This window comes from Elephas maximus, chromosome 19 (assembly GCF_024166365.1).
Source record: "Elephas maximus indicus isolate mEleMax1 chromosome 19, mEleMax1 primary haplotype, whole genome shotgun sequence".
NCBI classification, from domain to species: Eukaryota; Metazoa; Chordata; class Mammalia; order Proboscidea; family Elephantidae; genus Elephas; species Elephas maximus.
In genome coordinates this window covers 80,770,240-80,787,055 of record NC_064837.1, presented here as the reverse complement: position 1 = coordinate 80,787,055, position 16,816 = coordinate 80,770,240, and the positions used below count along the sequence as shown (strand labels likewise).

Genomic DNA, 16,816 nt, shown 5'->3' with positions numbered 1-16,816 from the left:
GTAGGCTTTATCTATAAAGTTTCCAAGGTGAATCCTGTGGTTTCTAGAATTACGTAAAAGAAATGAGATTGGAAAGATTAAATATTTGCTATGTCATTTTTTGGCTATCTGAGTGATAAGATATATAGCCAAATAAATCCCTGAAGAATTTACTAGACCCTCAGATGGAAGAGGTACCTCAAAATATAAAGGGTGCAATGATGACATTGTTGCTAAGGGTACAAAGTCATTGCCAACATCAGATAATATAAAATACCAAAAACCCAAGGCTGCTGAGTCGATTCTGACTCATAGTGAGCCTAAAGGACAGAGTAGAACTGCCCTACACGGTTTCCAAGGCTGTAAATCTTTATGGAAGCAGACTGCCACATCTTTCATCTGCTAAGTGGCTGGTGGGTTTGAACCACTGACCTTTTAGTTAGCAGCTAAGAGCTTTAACCACTGTGCCACCACAGCTCCCCAGATAATACCAAGGGCCTTAAATGAAACCGAGAACTCATTTGATGGAAATGTGTTTCATGACTGCTCAAGATTGGATCTTATGTCTGATGATGAGTAGGAATACAAAGAAAATTTCCCATGAATGCATTGTCCATGTCCCATTTACTCAACAGTCGTATGGATGGTGACAGAAAGCCTAAGTCCTTCTCTGCACATGACATTCAGATAGCCCCCAGAAACTGGAACACTTTGGATTTTGATCCTTACACAAGTCATCCGAGAGCAGTGTTTGAGTTTTCATTGCTATGTAAAGCACTGTCCTTCATGTAATGTGATGACTTTTACTGAATCCACATTGACAGGTCTTGTGACTCAGCTATGTTCTCCTTTAGCGGTTCAGTGTGCAACATGTCATGGTCTGATGATTTGAAATTGGCTTGCTGGGGATTAAGTAGTGTCGTGAATGAATGTGACGCCCTTTTCTAAAGCCATCTTGGATGTAGTGGGATTGGGTCATCAGTCTTGATGGCACTGTGATAGTACCTCCAAACAAGCTACCCACATCCTAACTTGCTCCTTACTTCCTACTTTCAGAGAAGTTGTGAAGCTGGAGGTTAGCTGTAACTTCTATTCTTTCATAAAACTGCAATGACAATGGGGATGGTGGTAGAAGGAAGAGGCAGCTCATGGCCATCACTTAAGATAAACCAGCTTTTTATACTTTGTAGATGGCAGTTTTACATTTATTATAGTCAAACATGTATTATTTTAATAAAGAGTCCTTCTAAAATAGTTCTTATTTTTTAAATTCAGTTTTTTAAGTTTTTAATTCAGAACATCTCTAAATGCTTTAGGCAAATTAACAAAATCAAGCAGAATTAATGACTGAGACCAGCATGGTAGAATTAAATCAGGCTGATGTTGTATGAATTACCCTCATCTGTCCACCTGACTGTGCGAGGGGCTGTGATACACAAAGCTGGCTCTGATCATAGCGAGTTTCTTCCAGGAAACCATCCCAGCCACCCTGCTCCTTTGTCTCTACTCTGTGTACCAGCTCCTGTGTTCACCAGTGCATTTGTTGACATGTCAGTCCTCTTAGTAGGCTCTATGCACATGCAGGGCAGAGGCATGTCCTGTCCAAAGCTGCAACCCCACAGCCTACCTTGCTGCCTGGCACATGTGACAGTATAATAAAGGAAGGAAGGGAGAATTGGGAACAACTCACTCTTGTGATCACATCACACACTAGTGTTTATGTCGACTTATGCTCTGAGGTGTTAAATCATGCGCTAGACTCAAATTGGTCTCCCCCAAAGTCTCTGAGCTTCAAAAAGCTGAAAAAAGGTGATGCACACTTCCTCAGGGAATGGTTATCTCAGTTCTTTAACAATATCAACAACTGGCTGATTCATCAGCGACAGTAATACAGCCATCTTCCTGATCAACGGCAAAAGAGGATTGATTATTGTAATAACTAGGGTTCCATTTGCAATCATAGCATCTAAACAGTGAAGGGCTCTGGTCACCAGTTATTCCAAATGACACTAAGTAGTTCATGGCTACTTAGGCCAAGTCAGGCAGCTCAAACTGCGGAGATGAGAGCTACAGGAATTCCTATTCATCCAAGCACATGGTTTTCAGGGTTGAAATGAAAGTGGAGCTTCCTGACTACCCTCAGCCATTTCTAAGATAATCCGATACCCAAATGCATCTCTTTTAATTCAGGATCGGTAGACATCCAATGTTCATGATCCAGAGCTTCAAATGGTGACTGTATACATATGTATGTTAACACAGTTGCTCCATGAAACCAAGGAAGTGAATTTGACACAACTTGAAGATTCTTACTTGTTCCTGAATTTATTTCATCTTTGACCCTCTGGTTCAGAAAGAACAGGCAAGCAGACATTTCCATGTCCAGCGACACAGTGCCCCTTACAGGTTGCTGTATCTTGAAGGGAGAGATGATATAATCTCCCCTGGACTACACACAATTGCAGCCCTCATGGGGTTAAATTTCACTATTAATGGGCGAGGAACAACTCAAAAAAGGAGGGTGAGAATGGTTGCACAGCTTAAAGAATATAATCAATGTCGTTGAATTATCCACGTAGAAACTGTTGAATTGGTGTACATTTTGCTGTGTATCCTTAACAACAACAAAATAAATCTTAAAAAATCTATAATGACATGATATTTTGGGCAAGTGACAGGAAAAGAGGGATTTGTCTATAAATTTCCTAGGAAATTTAAAATTATCTACCAAAATCTAAACAGGAATGTAATAAATAAATAAATAAATAAGTCTAGGAGGAAAAATCTAGTAATACTCTGCAATCATGCTCTGTCTTAAACTTATTGATTGACATATTAAAACCAATACCTCTTTCTCCTCCTCTGTCTTCCCATGGGCTTTGCTATAGTTGATAGGAGTATTCCAGCCCTCTTGGTCACAGAGAGCCTGATAGAATGTTGCATTGACCAAAAGGCTGCTTGCTTGGAATGGGGAAGAGGAAGGAGTTGGAATGGAATTGTTAGAGGAAGTTAGGGGTGCAGCCTTGTCCAGGATTCGATTTTTTTTCATGCTTAAGTCCAATGTGCCATTTTCATCCACTTCTATCTCGGCTCCCTGGTATACAATAGGAAACAGAAAAACATTTCAGCAGTTTGCAGTTATAGCCTAGCCATGTGAGGCTTTTAAGGGATAATTTTAAATGCAAGCTTTTAAGTCAGTATATCTGATTTTAAATCTAGCTTTCTGATTTGCATTGGCGAATGTTCAATTCTTACAGACTTTTAAGAGCAGCCCCATTAGCACGCTTCATGCTTCTGGGTTTAAACAAAACTAAGCTTTATATAAATAAGATGTTTTCAAATACTAAATGTATTGGCTAACCTGTTTAATTTTTTTTTTTTTTTAAGTTTTGCTTTAAACCTTCTTTTCTAGTTTATGGAATTATCTCTCCCAATTCATCATTTAAAGCATTAACACTTTAGTTTAACAAAAGGCACGATAAAACTTGCCAACCCCCAAATCACAATAATCATCTACCGTCAAAAACATGCAAAAATAACCAGCTGGAGGAGAATTTTTATTGGAATATTAGGTCAGTATGAAAGCAATGTTTTACCTTAGGTTATTTGAAATGGAAAAGCTTTGTTAAATTATGAGAGAGAGAAAAAAAAAAAAAAAGCCAGGAAGTGAGAACATACTTCACTCTGGGTGCCCCATAGCTGGCGGTACCATGGTTTGAGTTTAAGTTCCACAGTGAGAGCTTCGGGATAAAGGGGATTATTTTCAAGATTCTTAATACAGACTTAAAACTAATTCTGTCTCATGACATTCACCTTTGGAATACCTTTTGCCAGTTTTTTTTTTTTTTAAGCACAGTACCTGTCTTTAGTTCAAGTCCTAACAAACCGTGCATGTGGTCTACATATTCCAAGTGATACGCACTGTAGGACGGCTTAGATGGGGTCAAGAATTGTAAATATTGCCCTGTAATAACTCTGTCATTTTACTAATTGGGTCAAATGAACACCTTTCTGGTGTTTCACCATCATTCAACAATTTACAACTAACTTCTAAACAATTTCTCTATTCTTTTCCCTTTTGGCTGGCAAAGCTATAGAGTTCTTTGAATATGTTAGCAAGATCCATGAAGCTTGTGGTAGCCAGTTATTCCCCAGGATTTATTTTAAGTCCCCCACCCACACTTCTCCCCTCCCTACAGTGGCCATCGATGGCATGGGCACACTGGCCAGGTTCCAAGGGCTTGCTGCCTGTACCTGATTTAGAAAATAAAAGCACCGCTTCTGTTCGCTTGTTTTACCTGCAGAGTTCATATTTCCATCTCTCAGCTTAAGAGAGAGAGATGATTTATGGTATTTGTGGGAAGTAAATATACTTCTAATATGTCTGTACTAAGACGCTTTGGCCATATCTTTTCGTCCATTTTTAGTAAATAGTTTAATCTCCCATGATAGTTTTAAACCCTGAATTTGACAGTACAGCTTATCCAGGATAATAACTTAGTAACCACATCCTATGCCATCTGTATAATATCAGATATGTTTTTATACTAGCATTAATAAACCTTAGTTACAAAAATCCAAGATATTAACTATCTCAGTGCCAGGTGCTCTCTCCAGGCTATAACAGTATAGTCTACTCTGAGCACATTCACATTTTTTGGCTTCACCACTGATGTGCAACTAAGGCCATGAAACAGAGCTACAGCAATCAACTTTAACGGCCAATGTAAAGTCAAATGCTAAATATTGTAGTTGCTGACATTTCTCACTAAAAAAAAAAAAAACAACCTTGGGTTAAGGCTGCACAGGCAACATTCACATAAAATTCCAGACCTCTGTGACAGATGGCTTAGGAAAACGAAGCCATGTGACTGGGCTGCAGAGTTTTATAGTGCAAAACCCATAAATAGTACAGATTCTCTCACACTGAAAAAAAACAACTACTCCAAGACACCACCAATATATATTTGCATTTTTTACAGAAAAAAAATCCACATAGTAAATTTTAAAAAATATTAAGAGATTCCAGGAATTGTTATGATTATACATGGTGAGCAATCACAGCTTGATTGAAAAACTGTCATTCTCCGTGCTGACAAGAGCCTTCCCCGCTCTGACACCCAGGCGGGCTGCCCCGGGAGCACCTGACCGGGGAGGCTTGCTGTGGCCAAGCACAGGTGGGCTTCAAGTGAGCGCACAGATGCACTCAACGATTACACAGCCACAGAGAAAGCCCCTCCTGCCTGTGGATGGCTGAGGCGCAAGTTTCCAGCATGTGGTTTTATCCAGAGCAACATGAACAGACGTCGCTTCTCTCTGCGCTTCAGACCCCAACGGCAGCGAGAGGAGCCCAAGGGGCAAAGGAGGGAGCCCCACTGACGCGGATGTCATTTCCTTCTGAGACGTCTAATACCCTGATTTCTCAAAGTGCTATATTAGATCCTTGTTTGGATTTTAATTTTTTTTTTAATTGACGTTTTTCAAGGCTAGGCATATTTTTTCATTCTCTGACTCGGGAAGGACATCAGCGTCCCACGTCTGTCTCAGCTCCTCCAATTCACTTAGTCACCAGCTTGCTGAGAGGTTAGCTTACCAACTGCACAGGGCACAGAGTGCTCCGCGGGGAGGCGAGTGCACCTAGGAAACTGGCTATTGGATTTTTAAAAAATGTGCCAACTTTACAGTCAATTTTTCTGTCCAGAAATGTATTTAAAGAAAACAGGAACATATCTTGATAAGGAAAAAAAAAAACCTCAGATTATAGTTATCTTTATCTGATTCGTTGTTTGGCTTTAGCAATTAATAAGACATGGAGAACAAGGTTAAAGACAGAATTCTGAGGGGTGTTTGATATTTTCAGGCCTCTATGTTTTGGGGTAAAAGAAAAATGAAAAATACATTGGTCTTCCCTTCAAGAAGCTTATTTTATGCATATAGGAGCTTCTTAGTGAAATTTAATACATTTCTTAGTAATTTAACTCATTATCAATTGTTATTAAACTAGAAGTTTAAATAATTATGCATTATAATCCTTACCTGTACTATAAGAAGCGATTTAGATGCACACCAACAGAGAAGTGATTAAATTACACTACCTCTAGTTAGTGGAACATTAGAGTGCAAATAGAATGATAATTATGAGAAGTATGTAGCAACATGGAAAATATGCATAGAACTGAAAGCAGGAAAACTACGTGGCATTCACACTATGCTTACAATGCTGTAAAACATACAGGAATTTGTTTCCTGAAGAACAAAAGAGAAAATACAAAAATCGTTGTAGTTGTATTTACAGGATAGGCTGATGGCTGCTTTCTCTAATATTTTCCAGACAAATAATAACATTACATTGTTTCAACAATTATAAATTATCATGCATTTAAAGATGGTGATGAAGAAAAAACAAAATTATAACTTTACTTTAACTGGCCTGATTGTAAAACTTATTGTCAGAACATTGATAAAACAAGACCACACTGCTTTCTCATTTGGCAAGCTTCCTATTCCTGCATGACGGCCACCGCCATTTTTCTTTTTTGACTTGGCGCAAGTGAAGACCTCAGTGGTACATGTTCGTCCACTCTCACTTCAGGGGGAGCACTGTTTCTATTTCGTAAGCTGTGGTAAATAAGTTTTCAAAGTAGGCAGGGTATTCACAACAAACAAATAGATGAAAATATTTTCTTCTCTGTTGTTGTTGCTGTTAAGTGCCCTCGAGTCGGTTCCAACTCATAGCGACCCTAGGCACATCAGAATGAAACTAAATAATGACTGGCGCCCTGGTGGCGTAGTGGTTAAGAGCTTGGCTGCCAACCAAAAGGTCGGTAGTTCAAATCCACCATCCACTCCTTAGAAACCCTGTGGGCAGTTCTACTCTGTCCTGTAGGGTCACTATGAGTCAATATTGAGTCAATGCCACCTAACAACAAATAAGAATTGAGTACTGAGTAGTAAAAAAGTATAACCTTGTGAAATATACTCAATATAAATAGAATGACAGATTTCAGAGAAGAAATAAATGACTAACACAAGACATAAAATTAATACAAAATTTATAACCTTTCCCCAAAATCTCTGTCTGGGACTCAGAATCATATCTGGGAACACTCTTGGGTAAGTAGACAGTGTATATACCATGCAATGGTAAAATCTTCAAAGTGAAATTTTAGTTCTAACAGTTATATCTGTGCCACTAGAAGCAAATTATTTAATATTTCTGAGCAACTGTTTCTTCATCGGCAAAACTGCATAATAATATCTGCTTTACAGGGTTTCTAGAAGAATTGAAAAGAGTTAATATGAGCAAAGTGCTTGTTTACGGTGTCTGATACATTCAAACCCAAACCAAACCCATTGCTGTCGAATCGATTCCGACTCATAGCAACCCTGTAGAAGAGAGTAGAACTGCCCCATAGGGTTCCCAAGGAGCAGCTGGTAAATTTGAACTGCCAACCTTTTGGTTAGCAGCTGTAGCTCTTAACTACTGCACCACAAGGGCCCCAATCTGACATATAAAAAAATAGGTGTTAAATAAATGACACCTAGTACTAATAATTTGATTCAATTTTTGACTCATCAGTGCAGAATATCTAAGAGGCAGGGTAAGCACGGTGCTTACCTTGCTTACCAGATCATCAGCAGTGAAAAATTTCACATTTTTCACCACATAAAAGCGTCTGCTTGTAGGTATGACTGGTGTCTGTCTCTCTCCCAAACCCATGGCACCTTCTTACAGCATCAAAGCCTCTTTTCAAATTTGCAATCACTGACAGGGGCAGATGACCCAGAAAGCTTGGTAAGCACTGGCCTACTCATGCTTACTTACTAATCTGTAGTGAAGTTGTTCACTACAGATGATCTGGTAAGCAAGGTAAGCACTGCGTTTACCTTACCTATTGGACAATCTGCCCCTGAGACTCACCGCAACCCTACAGGACAGAGTAGAACTGCCCCATAAGGTTTCTAAGGCTGTAACCTTTACAGATGCAGATTGCCACATTTTTTTTTTTAGAGCGGCTAGTGGCTTCCAACCTACCTTAGAAGCAGAGTGCTTAACCATATTGGGAGGAGTAAAAAGCCCGTTAGTATAAATATGTCTTTTCTCCACACAGAGGTCAATTGCTTCCTTGCGATACCTGGCCAGAGACCCTCCTATCATTTTACTCACAGTATCTGGTGTGAGCCATTCAATGTCAAAGATACTGAAAAGGCTGCATTTGGATCCTAATCACACACGAGACAGTCACCAGGCTATTGGTGCTATGAGGCAGAAAGAATGGTGAGGTGACATCATGTTGTTTCTAGGCCTCGTTCAAGCACAAAACAGACTTTGAACTTTAAACATTTCAAGCAAGTGTCATTTTTTGTTTTCTTTTAAGCACGCGTGCATATGCCATTTTGTCTAAACAGGTGGGGAAAACACCAAAACAAACAACAGAATGCTTGGCAAGCCAGGGAGATCAGGATAAAGATAGATTGCAAAGCGTGTTCCTTCCTCTGTTGATAAGAGTGGGAGGAAGGAAGAAAAATGGGGCGTTTATCTGCCATGTGCAGGGGCTGCTCTCAGTGGGGACAAGGGATGCTCTGGACACACTGATGCCCAGAACTGCCTGCCCCGCCCCCCGTGAGAGCAAGTCCTGTGTGTGCTCACATCAGGAGCAAGTCGCCAGGCCCAGGCCAGGCACCAGCAGCTGCGGTCCATGTGTATTTTACAATCCACATTAATTTAAAATTAAAATATCAGACATTCCCTGTATCTTAGAAGCAATGAAGTACTGGAATCAAGAGAGCACTAATGCTTCAGACAAATTATACTAAGTAGTGACAGTGCTAATTTTTTCCCCTGACTTGATTCTTCAGAGAAATACTTAAAATCACTTTGAGGTGATTTTGGTGGTGTGAATATGGGTTATGTACATGTTGGGTTGTATTTTAACAAATAACTAATTAAAAAAAAATTCTCCTACTTTGAGGATAGGATGAACTAGTTTGTGCAGCAATCAGCAATGTTAAAAGAATACTGATATCCTTTGCACAGAACCTGCAGTGTACCTGCTCCAGGGGTGCTGGTGACTGAATGGGCCTGTGACAAGAGCGTCCCTTCAGGTCTGGAGAGCAGCACAGGACAGAAGTGTCTGGTCGGGTAGACAGGGGCTTGGGCTTAAGGAGTTTTGAAGGAGAAGAACAATTTGGAATATCCGTATCTTCCTTCACTATTTTTAGAGCTAATAGGAACTGAAAATCCTCTTGCCCCTCTGAAAGCAATCTCTGCTCCCAGTATCTTTCATGAGTAGCGATTTTTGCAAGTCACTGATTCAGATCTCTCACTAAACTTGGGGTCAGTTGTGAATGTGTACATAGCATGAAAAGTCTGTATTAGCCTCCACAAATGAAGCTAAAAGCAAATATCAAGGTTAGTTTCCTTTGGCTTGATGTTAAAATCGTAGCGCTCACGGATGACAGTATTATCTGTTATTTGTTCTCCTATTGGGTTCTGTATGCAAGTTAAGAGATGCTCATCATATAAAATGGAGTGCCTGAGTAGTGATAAGCACTTAACTATTAGTTGAAAGGTTGGTGATTCGAGTCTACCCAGAAGCCCCTGAGGAGACAGGCTGGGCGATCTGCCTCTGAAAGTTCAACTCAACTCAACCCAAACTAAGCCCACTGCTGTTGAGTTGATTCCAACTCATAGCCACCCTGTAAGGCAGAGTAGAACTGCCCCATGGGGGTTCCAAGGCTGTAATCTTTACAGAAGCAGACTGCTATATCTTTCTCTTGCAGAGCATCTGGTGGGTTCGAACTGCTGACCTTCTGGCTAGCAGCCAAGCACTTAACTACTGTGCCACCAGGGCTCCTTTGAAAGGTCACAGCCTTGGAGACTGTTCCCTACCGAACAGTTCTAGTCTGTACACATGGGGTCATCATGAGTCAGAATCTACTCCAGTGCGTCTAACAACAGCATTACATAACAGCAAGGGCTGGATGGAGGCAGAAGGAAAATAAGAAATCAGCCCTTGCTATGCTCTGGTCAAACTCTCTGCAGAGCCAGCCATAGCTCCCAGAATGTCAGGAATGATGTCTCTGCAAACCCTGCCATCTCTTTTGCCACAAACCCCGGGCACAGCTACCAAAGGGTGGCTTCCTTTGTCTTGCTTTGATGTAAATTCACTGAAGGAAGGGCCGTGACTGAATTGAACCTTCAGCCTGCGCGTTTTGTTACTTACAGGCATTTTGGGTGATACAAAATGCTGGGATGTCTCTGTATACATTAAAAATTCTCAGCGATAGAGTCAGGAGGGGGGAAAAGCAGTACATCGCTACTTCCTCAAGGGTTCGGGACTGTCAGAAGTAAACGTAGTGACAAATTGACACGGAAGAAAGATCTAAGCCTTCTTAGACTTAAGAAGTAGAAAAAGAATTAAGCTAGCATTGAATGTGTGAGAGAAGGTTGCTTGTACTCAATCAACAATAGGTACAAGACACGGACAAAATGCAGTGCTGGACTCGGAAAACGCCTGCACTAGGCATTGACCAGAGACTGTATTTCGGGGTTAATTACTCAGGCTTTATCTCACTTTTGCTAACATAATTACTATTTTTTTCTTGTTTCAGGAATTTATGATACATTTTCTTATTTTCAGAAAATAAGATTCAATTAGGACAGAATTCAGCAAATGGTGGAAGTTGTGTGCAAGTGTGGATGTGTGGGCACACAGGCTGGAGAAAGGATTCTGTGTAAAGAGACATTGTAGGGCACCATATTTGTCTCATTTTACGTGACTGTGTCAAACGAGACAATTGTCATGGGAAAACGGCTTCTATAACCATCAGCATAACAAACACATTAAAAAAAAAATCAGTCTGGGCATTTTCTCTCTCTTCCATCACCACCATCACATCAAGGTTGTGTGGCTTCTAAAGCTAAAGCTAAAGTTGTCAGTACGGCAGATGGGACGAGGCAGAGTCCCCTCACCCATGTCCTTCACCAAGCGAGCATCTCACAGGGGACGGACAGTGTGGCTAGGAAATGCCTTATTTGTTTGTTTTTTTTTTTAATGTGTCAATTTAACAGTCACTTTTCTGACCAGAAATGTGTTTTAAGAAGAAAGGAATATATATTAATAAAGAAAAAATCCTCAAGTTTTTGTCATCTTTATCTGATTCATTTGGTAATTAATAGGTTAAAGGCAAAATTCTGGGGAACAAAAAAATGCCCACATTTGCAGGTGGGAAGTAGTCATTACAGAGCCACTTGTTCTTCACTGAACTAGTATTTATAATTATAATATTGGCCACTTTATTCTTACAGGACGGCCTAACCAGCCAAATAATAAAGCACTGGGAAGGAAGATAATCCAGTATTATCTTCAATTAGCTGCATATTAGAATATTCCTTTAAAACAGAGAAATTTATTCAAGTTTAAAAAAGGAATGTATATAAAAAAAAAACTAAAGTTGAATTTTAAAATTCCCCAAATTATTCATTCATATACACAACTTCTGACTTCGATTACTTTGAATTTGAATAGCTTGATATTTTCTTTAGATTTTTAGAGGGTGTATTTTTTTTGTATAAGAACCTTATTTGTTTAGAAATTGTTTTTGAGTGGTTTTTGGCCACCAATTCTTCCTGGGGTTTATTGGCTCCGCTTTGTCCAGAAGCTAATTCTGCTTCCTCTGTCAAACGGTCTGCCGCACTGTGCTACCCGCCCTCCTGAAGCCCTGGCACACGGGTCCAGGTGAGCAGCTGACCACTGTGGGTCAGGGCTGGACTTAAAAAAAAAGAGCCATATACTTTAATTACCTGAGTTTCAGAGATAGGGTTTAACCCTGTGAACCTCCCAGTGAACCAAAAGCAAACCAAACCCATTGCCGTCGATTTGATTCTGACTTACAGTGACCCTATAGGACAGAGTAGGACTGCCATACAGTTTCCAAGTAGCATCTGGTGGATTCAAACTACCAGCTTTTTGGTTAGTAGCCGTAGCTCTTAACCACTCTGGCACCAGGGTTTCCCCTTGCATTGGAAGCCAGGGTAAATCTCATTTAAAATAAGTCTGGGCATTTTACTTCAGCTGGTTTCAGCCATCAACTTTGGAAAATGTATATTTTGTAACTCAAGCCCTTTGTGTCAACATGAAGACAAGAGCCACTGGACGCAGAGGCTGCAGGAGCAAATGGCCGAACAGCTCTGACAACCGTCTGCTGGTGACTGCTACTCTGACGCACGATAAGCTGCCACTGTCAAAAGGCAAGGCAAGGCTGATTCTTGTTTTTGTTTTCATCAAGCATTATCAGCCTGGATGTGTACTTCCCATTGGTAGCTGGAAAGGAGAATTATTAGAGAAATGTGAACAATTTTATGGGCTTTAGAAATGTTTCAGAAACTCCGCAGAATCTGGTTTTCAGTTTGGGTGCTCTGAGTATTCACACCCCCAGGCCAGACCTTGTCTATTTTATTTATCAAGGTTTTACTATGTGTGCTTTCAGAATACCACAGCAATTTAGACGACCTTACATTATATAGCAGCAACATGTACAGTAGTAAAACTCCATGAATCAATTTTGTAAATGTTTTACAAGCCACAGTTTAATCAAAACTTTCTTACCATCTTTGATTTGTAGATAGCTAAAAGCTTCCTTATTGAAATTTATTTTCATTGCAACTCTCTTCTTGTGTGCCAAACTCCCCGTAACAAAAATATGTTTGAGATTAATGAACTCTCCCTAGTCTCCAGAACTCACTCCTCCCCAAACTTTGGTATACCACCTCCAAGAATAGCCACAGAGCAATGCATGCAGCCTTCCATTCTTCATGGTCAACCCAAGCTCATCACCACCAGTGTTCCTCTGAGTCTTCCTAGGAGGACAGGGAAAGTGAGGTGCTTTCTGGGGAGGGGTGAGGCGTATGAGTGAGTGTGGCCATGAACACGAAGGCAGTTTACTCTCACGGCTTAGTAGCTGGCCCCCCTCTGGGTTCTTGGACTGGCCTACCTTGGCAGACAGACACTGCGGTTTGTTGGAGAGGATCTCGGCAGCTTCCCTGCAGCGGGTGGAAAGGTTCAGGATGGCAGCAGCTGCTGCTATGTGGGTGTCTTCACTACACTGACCGTAGCTGTACGAGCTGGCACGGCAAGGACTCTGTGTGTGGGCGCCTGCACTAGGCAATCGGCTCGGAAATTTCAGTGGGTTTGAAAAATGCTTTGCTGTTGAAGAAAGATGTGATTAGCCATTGCATGTATGTAGCTTTAGTCATTAAATAGATTTATTTTTAAGTTATAACTTCTTCCGTTAAAATATGGAATGAATAAATTACAACATGATCCATTGGGACATTAAACGAAGGTTATTTGGTTTTAACAGAGGCTCACAGATCAAAGAATGTGGTGGCTGGGAGAGAATGCTTATTCTCTTAGTACTATTTATATTTTCAATTCTTCTGACAAAAACTCCGTAAGTAATGTTATGGGGAAGGTGCACTGGCAAAGTTTGTGATAAAAATTATAGATCAAAACCACACTAGCAAAATCCACCAGGCATTTCTAAGCCTCGAGGCATGTGTATCTCAAAACTGGACAAATATAAAGACAGATTAAGGCCAGGTAAAGGAGAAATCCAGCTCTTCAATTTGTGTTTTCAAGAGAACAATTTATACTTAGGTATGGAATTACATTTTTATTTTTTGATATACATGTTCACTTTGTCCTTAAACCAGTAGAAGTTGTTCTTCATTAAACCAAATAGATGGCAGAGTCTTGACTGAGTTGGCATTTTGCACACTCAGATAGAGTGCAATAAGAAAAGAACAAGGAGAAAATGTTCTCAAGGTGACCAGAAAGGCCATTTAGACATCAAGGCTGAGTTCAGGTTTTGTTTCTCTCATGGGTGCCAAAGCATACTGAGAACTAGAATTAAACATCTTTTTCTTCACTCTGGGATGTTTGTAAATGTCAATCAAGATTATGAGGGAAGTATCTAAGACTTAATGTGGAATGATATCAAAGCATTTAATTACTTATTTTGCTTTAAATATTGTTATTTTAAGTATTTGATCATTACTTTTCATAAGCCAAAATTTAAAACATCATGAAATATTATTTCTATAATTCTAAAAATATGGAAATATTGAATATTTTTCATTCTTTAAAATAAGATGCATAATATATGAATACATAGAATACTTCCACTAACTAGCTTCACTTGAATTACGTATATATGTACGTGTATGGATTTTTGCATACAGTGTGTTCATATATATACATAATAAAATATACACAAAGTTGTGTATGTGTACATGTGTGTGTATAACTTTTTTTCTTGAATTAAACAGTGGTTATTTATGTTGGCTGGGATCTATTTTGGGTAAGAATAGGTAAAATCAAGTGTCTTTTGGAGCATAATATGCTTCTTGCAGATGGGCAAACTCCCTCCAAGAATGATTGTCCACTGCTGAGTTTTACAGGGAATTCCAGTTCTTTGAAAGAGTTGATCAGCATTATGTAATGAAGCAAATATTCTCTGTTCCTAACAGCACTCAGTCTAGGTAACTTGGTGTGAGATCAAAGAGATTCCTTGGGTTTGTAGAGAGTTGTAGAAAATTTGTGGCCCAAGGAGGACTTAAAGTGGGGAACTACCTAGATTCTTCCTTAAGGAAGAATAAGTTATAAGAAGAATAAGTTGCTGTAATGCAGAAAGCATTCTCTGTGTTTGTTCACAACCTTAACTTTCTCACCTTTTATTAGAATATTCAAGGACTCTAAATAATTTGGAGAAATGTGCTAGTGAAAACATGTTTATTATGTATTATACCACCTTTGAGTTATGGTCTTCTAAATGGATGTGGTAGCATTACAGAGTATTAACAGATTTTACATGTTTTTATATTAATTCTTAAATTTGTGGGTAAATATCTCCATAGCCACACACACACATTTTATTCTAGCAAAAACTTGACTACTGAATTGTGAGTTTCTTCTTAGATTTTTCACCATTTCCCTACCTTCAGACTAAATGTTTCTGGTGATTTAAATGATTTTTCAATAATATTTCAACATTTTATTTATTAATTTTCCATAATTTCAATATGAATAAAAATTACTAATATATAATAAATATATTTTCAATATATTAATCTCAATCCCAACTAAATGAGAATTAAATAATCCTCTGGAATTACTGTATTTAGATAAATAATGACACCATATTTGAGAAAACAGTACTCCATTAAGTATTTACCATATTCAATGTATATACTGACCAACTTATTATTGCTTTCCTTGTATCATTTTACTCTCCTCCCAGCTGTAAAGAGCATATTATATATTTGAGAACACACATGCATACACACACACATAAACACACACACTACATTTTTTTTTTTTTGGAGTAAATATTAGAATTAGAAGCTTACGTTCAGAAAACGGTGGTGTTTTTTGTCCTTGCCCTGTTTGTAGAAGGGGGCGCATGCCAAAAACTTGGGCATCAAAACTGGCATAATCAAAAGGTACTTTTCCAAACTTCTCTTGTTCTTTTGACACAGTGGCTCTGGGAGAGATTATGGCTTGTGATCTGAAATTGAATTCAATTTGCTTCACTAAGCTTGCCCTGGAGAGAGAGGAGGGTAGTTCAAAAGAAATAAGGTAAAACCACGGGTGAGCATATTAGTATCGGAACTGAAAATGGACAGGACATGTAACTACCACTGGGTCCCACAGAGATGGCGCACTCTGTAGAGAGCTGAGTCACAGATCTAAGGAGGTTCTTTGTGCTCTGCGGGGGCTATGGTGATGGGCATATTCTGTGTCCCAGTCTCACATGGGTATATTGGGAATATGCAGATGCCATGAGGAGCATGTATTCAATGTTTGTTAGCACTTTGGGCTTCTTAGAGAAAAGTGCCATCAGTAGGCACTGGTTAGAACACCGACAAGGTTTGCACAAATGGCTTGTTAGTTCAGGTTAGCAGTGAATACTCATGGCTGTAACTGGTGAGGAAATGTAATCATGTTTGGTTCAGAAGAACTGGTGCTGAGTTCTAGTCAGCTTTGCAGAGCTGGCAGAAGCCTGGGACCCAACAGGGGCAGCACAGACACCAAACACTTGGTCCCTGAATTTTGAGTTTCTTCTTAGACATTTCACCATTTTACCCTACTTTCAATCTATTTTGCTGAGTTAAGTAATATTTTAAATAGTATTTCAGTGTTTTATCTATTAAATTTACATAATCCCAACATGAATCAAAATTGCTGTATTATAGTAGCTATGGTGGGATGATGTTTTTCAGTATAGTTATCCCAACCCCAATTACTGTGTTTGAATTAAACCGTGGCATCTTATTTGCATGACACCAACTCTAGCCAAGGAGACACAAATGTTGTATTTCTGGCCAATGGTAAGAGAACTTAAACAAATATACCTTTTAGAATTTAGAAATTTCTAAAAATATAGTTTTTTTTCTTGTGTTCCACCAAAACATGCCTGACTTACCAGACTGTCAAAACTTTAATGCTATTTTTTGGATTAGGTAAAAAAAAATTAGCTGCCACATGAAAGTCTTCGAGTGATAGCTGATCTTACTGTATGAATAACTTAGTTTATACCCCTGAAGTTGCATCAATGTTCTAATCTAAGACAATATTTATCTTTTAATACATGAGCAAAATGAAACTTAATGCTGTTTATATATTTGATATGTAACCCACTTAAGGGAGAAATTAGATATTACAATAATACTAACCAAGAATCCTGTTTTAAGATGTTTAATTCTGGGTTATACATGATCTTTACTTGATATTTATTTTTCACTGATGTGATCTGAATGTCAATTTGAGTCTTT

General features: G+C 39.1%; 1 protein-coding gene across 1 annotated transcript in view; it reads right to left on the bottom strand.

Annotated features, from left to right (window-relative positions):
- LOC126062349 (suppression of tumorigenicity 18 protein) overlaps positions 1-16,816 on the bottom strand; it is a 119,402-nt gene that overhangs the window by 46,744 nt on the left and 55,842 nt on the right. The window contains exons 10-12 of the mRNA XM_049859831.1: positions 15,392-15,585; positions 12,976-13,187; positions 2,828-3,073 (exon numbers count right to left, since the gene is read on the bottom strand). Of these exons, the coding sequence (XP_049715788.1) occupies positions 2,828-3,073; positions 12,976-13,187; positions 15,392-15,585 (652 nt within the window). The remainder of the gene's footprint in view (positions 1-2,827; positions 3,074-12,975; positions 13,188-15,391; positions 15,586-16,816) is intronic.